Below are 2,139 nucleotides of genomic sequence, written 5' to 3' on the forward strand. Positions count from 1 at the left end.
TAAAGGATTATACAAAAAGGAGTCACTGTACAGTGGATTGCATTGATCGGTTAAGCCACTTTGATAGTTGTGTTGAAATTTGCTAAACATGCTCGGAATTATGTGCATATGCTGATCAAATAGGTGATCTATACTATAATAATTCTTTATTACCCTCTATGATAACGGAAGAAAATTCTAGTGCACTGCTTCCGTTATACGGGAAATAAAGCGTTATCAGCAGTGACCCGAGGTAGATTTTGAGAAAGTATCAATGTATTTTTTCTTTTCAGCCATTTTGTTTTTGAGATATCGATTCTAGGCCCCTAAGCTATTTATAATAGTATTTGTACTTTTGCTTTACATTCTTCGTAAATATAGAGAGATCTTATTATAACTATAATGATATCTAGAGTAACAGTAATAATTTATTTACTTGTTTGTAAGTGAAATGCTGGTCAGCCCTTAACGTAAATAGTATAATGTTGATATTGTACTCAGATGAAGACAGTTTATTAAAGAGAGATAATATAAGAGTCACGATAAAAAGCAAGCACTAATGAAGTTGGCAGCATTAAAGATAACTAAAAGGATTATGGGATGATGGGATACTAAACGAACTCGTTGAAATTACCTTGGAAAGAAGACCAGAGTGTGAGTGCCATGTGACGGATAAAGTAAAAGATAAAAGCTGCGTAAATATTAAATGAGATAGTTTAGACTGAATAATAATAATAACACAATGAAATAGTATTGATTGTATTTTCATTTGAGCATTGCTAGATATCTGCAAGATATGATTGCGTCATCGATTAAGGCTGGTTTTTTTTATAGAAGGACTAAACATCTAATTGGGATGTGCTTGTATTTTACGTTCAGCTAATCGAGCTTACAAACGTAGCAAAATATTATGTTCCCACCTTGCCTAATCATCTACGAACTTGTTAACTGTACTAAAAACCAGATAAAATTTCCATTATAATATAAAAGTGCATTACCTGCTTCAATGGGCGGAACAAAACTGAATCTATCAAGTTTGTATGATAATTATAAGGCAGTAAAATTGCTATATGGCCGTACTTTTAGATGGATTTTTTGCAGCCTGATGTAATTAATGCCTAATACCGTATTCAATCCTAATATAATCTGACAAGCAAAGCGAACAATATAATTAAACTACAGCGATCTATATTGGTGCGTTAAATAGATTGGCACTCTCTGACATCGACTAATATTGAACATTATTTTGCCTGACTATACAGGCCAAGGTGACAGGTTAACAACCAGGCTGTCCATAGCTGGAGGAAAGAAGGCCAGTGATGAATGAAAGAGATACAATTTTTGCCTCGGAACGACCTCTACATTTGACGACACGCATGTTCTTGAAATATAAAATAACTTAAATTACACTAAATGAAAATAACAACTGTCTTACGCTTTTGGGAAAGGTCTATTTATTATTCAGGTACAACTGATTTGGTAACAGTTTGGAATGTGCATTTTACGAATTTTTATAGCTTCCTGTAGCAGTATTTCACTCATAAGCGAAGGCGTATTGGCAAATTAGATGACTACTTAATATCATATTGGAATACGCATAATAGTATGCACTTGTCTAGCCCTGAGTAGGCCAAACTTTTGTGGTAGCGTATAGCAGCTAAAGAGATTCGAGTTACAAACCTTAATCTTTTGGTCGAATTAAATGTATTGTCCCTATAGGTAGAGTGTTTGGTCACAAGATTTGCTAGCTATGCAGGAATATCGGCATTTTCATCAGGTATCAAAGGACCTTTGTGGCTCGTCATATCCGTATCGAAGTATTTCACTTATACGGTTGAACGGCCATAAAAAGTCTTCTATGGAAGTCGTCTTTAACTGTTTCTGGTAGACGAATCCAAAGATTGGTGCAAGAACTTTCGATACCCCATATGCAAATTTCCAATGAAATTTCTTGTTAATACCCCTCTCAACTGACTCGTAAATACGTTTGTTAACGCGTTGAGCTAGTCCACGGTCAGATTCTGCGCTAAGGAGCGTGTTCAGAACTTAGGAGACCGTATGACAATTATCCTATTTGACAGTATTCTATTTGCTGAACTTACGCCAAATCATTGAATTTCCTAGGTACGAACAATCTGTCTTCAATAGGCCTTCTATTTT

The 2,139-nt window shown here is 35.0% G+C and overlaps 1 protein-coding gene across 1 annotated transcript in view; it reads left to right on the top strand.

The window, feature by feature from the left end:
• LOC111252025 (G kinase-anchoring protein 1-like) overlaps positions 1–1,419 on the top strand; it is a 7,418-nt gene extending 5,999 nt beyond the window's left edge. Inside the window, exon 8 of the mRNA XM_022809339.2 lies at positions 1,242–1,419. Coding sequence (XP_022665074.1) covers positions 1,242–1,251 — 10 coding nt within the window. The 3' untranslated portion in view covers positions 1,252–1,419. The remainder of the gene's footprint in view (positions 1–1,241) is intronic.
• The last annotated feature ends 720 nt before the right edge of the window (positions 1,420–2,139 follow it).

The sequence above is a fragment of the Varroa destructor genome, unplaced genomic scaffold (genome assembly GCF_002443255.2).
Source record: "Varroa destructor unplaced genomic scaffold, Vdes_3.0 BEIS01000005.1, whole genome shotgun sequence".
NCBI lineage: Eukaryota > Metazoa > Arthropoda > Arachnida > Mesostigmata > Varroidae > Varroa > Varroa destructor.